General features: G+C 54.6%; 1 protein-coding gene across 1 annotated transcript in view; it reads left to right on the plus strand.

Moving 5' to 3' along the window:
* MYOM3 (myomesin 3) overlaps positions 1–1,642 on the plus strand; it is a 58,666-nt gene that overhangs the window by 48,819 nt on the left and 8,205 nt on the right. Inside the window, exon 28 of the mRNA XM_045298934.1 lies at positions 1,390–1,514. Coding sequence (XP_045154869.1) covers positions 1,390–1,514 — 125 coding nt within the window. The remainder of the gene's footprint in view (positions 1–1,389; positions 1,515–1,642) is intronic.

A 1,642-nucleotide genomic window follows, 5' to 3' on the forward strand; every position in this document is an offset into this window, starting at 1 on the left:
GTCACTCTTAAGCAGCTAAGTTTGGTACATATTTTGGGGAGACAACTTAAGAGAAATCCTTCTGTTCCCCACAATAGGGAATATTCTATTGTGGGCTTCGGGACACTTTCAAAATTACAAATACCACAAAGAAAAACATGCCGACACTTTAAAGAAAGACAGAATTGGCACTACTGGTTTTGCCCTTCGGTCCCGTTCCATTATGGCTCCACACAGAGCCAGACTTGGCACCGGTACTGACTCGAGCAGGTCAGAGAGGGGCTCTCCTGAAGAGTCTGCCCTGACTGGGAGTCCACTACAGGATAGAAAGTTACGCCTCTCTGCCAGGCAGGTCTGGGTAGGACAAAGTAGTGCCTAGAGCCTAATGCTGCCCCAGGACTTGGGAAGAGTGTGGTCAGTTATGAAAGGAATGCAAGGCTTGTTCTTAAAGCATCAGGGACTTTCTGCTCAGACACTGGTTTCTGAATACCACGGAGGTCTGGAGCAAATGAGATTTCAAGGTCTTCTCCCACATCCTGGCCAGGATGGTGAAAGGCTGGGGTTTCCCCACCATGAAAGCCTGGCATCAAGCAGACACTACACACATTGATGGATGGACCAGTTTTGCCATCTTCGGTCCCGCTGATACTAAACTTTCTGGCTTCCAGAGTCCCCCCATTGATCTTCACAGCACCTTGGTAGGGCAAGGGTTAGGCCACCATTTTTCAGATGAGCAGACTGAGGTTCAGGAGGTTCAAGTGCAAAGACACAAAGCTAGAGAGCCAAGTCAGAAATCCCTCTCATCGCCCGCCTCTGGCCTTGGCTGGGACTGTTGGGGCTCAGCTCCTGGAGCTCTGGGTTCAGGGCTGACGCTGCCTTGGATCCTGGTCAGGGTACGTGGTGGACTTTGAGGGCACCCAGAGGCCAATCTTATTCCTGGGCCTGAAGGAGGAGCCACGCAAGAAGGGCCAAAGGGCCTCGAGGCTTTGTTTGAAAAGCACTCCCCCATCTTTGCTTTGCCGATCGATCGGCTCAGGATCCATCGATCTGATAAGCACCATGCCAGAAAGGAGCCCATGTCCTGGGTGAAAGAAAGCACAATGCCTTCTGGGGAAGTGCAGAGGAGTCCCGTCCACCAGGACCAGAGTACAGGGCAGCTCCAGCTGCATGTGGGGCCTGCTCCTGGGAGTGGCCGTGGAGAGCTGGACTTGGAGCAGCTGCTGCAATCAGACCCCTCTCCTCCCCCCAGCCCCAGCCCCAGCCTTAGGTCCAGGCCCAGCCAAGTTCTGAGCTTGAATCCAAGTGCCCCAGAGCTAGAGAGAGCTCCAGAGACCATCCAGCCCGGCCCCTCTCATCACAGTGGGGAAACTGAGGCCCAGAGGGTCTGTGGGGCCTTGCTCCTTCTGGAAGCCTTGCTGACGCCCCCATCTCCCATCCCTCCTGCCAGTTCTGCAAAGAGGACAAAGGAGTGTACAGGGCGGTGGTTTCGGATGATCGAGGGGAAGACGACACCATCCTGGAGCTCACGGGTGAAGGTGGGAGCTGGCGATGTTAGAGACGGCCGAGGGGCACAGGGGCACGCGGGTAACAGAGACAGATGTGTCTGCTCAGGTAAAACGTATAGGGTTCTCATGCCACTTAGGGAAACTGAGACACAGAGAAG

The sequence above is a fragment of the Echinops telfairi genome, unplaced genomic scaffold, assembly GCF_000313985.2.
Source record: "Echinops telfairi isolate 266 unplaced genomic scaffold, ASM31398v2 ScPeMD7_7457;HRSCAF=8495, whole genome shotgun sequence".
Lineage (NCBI taxonomy): Eukaryota > Metazoa > Chordata > Mammalia > Afrosoricida > Tenrecidae > Echinops > Echinops telfairi.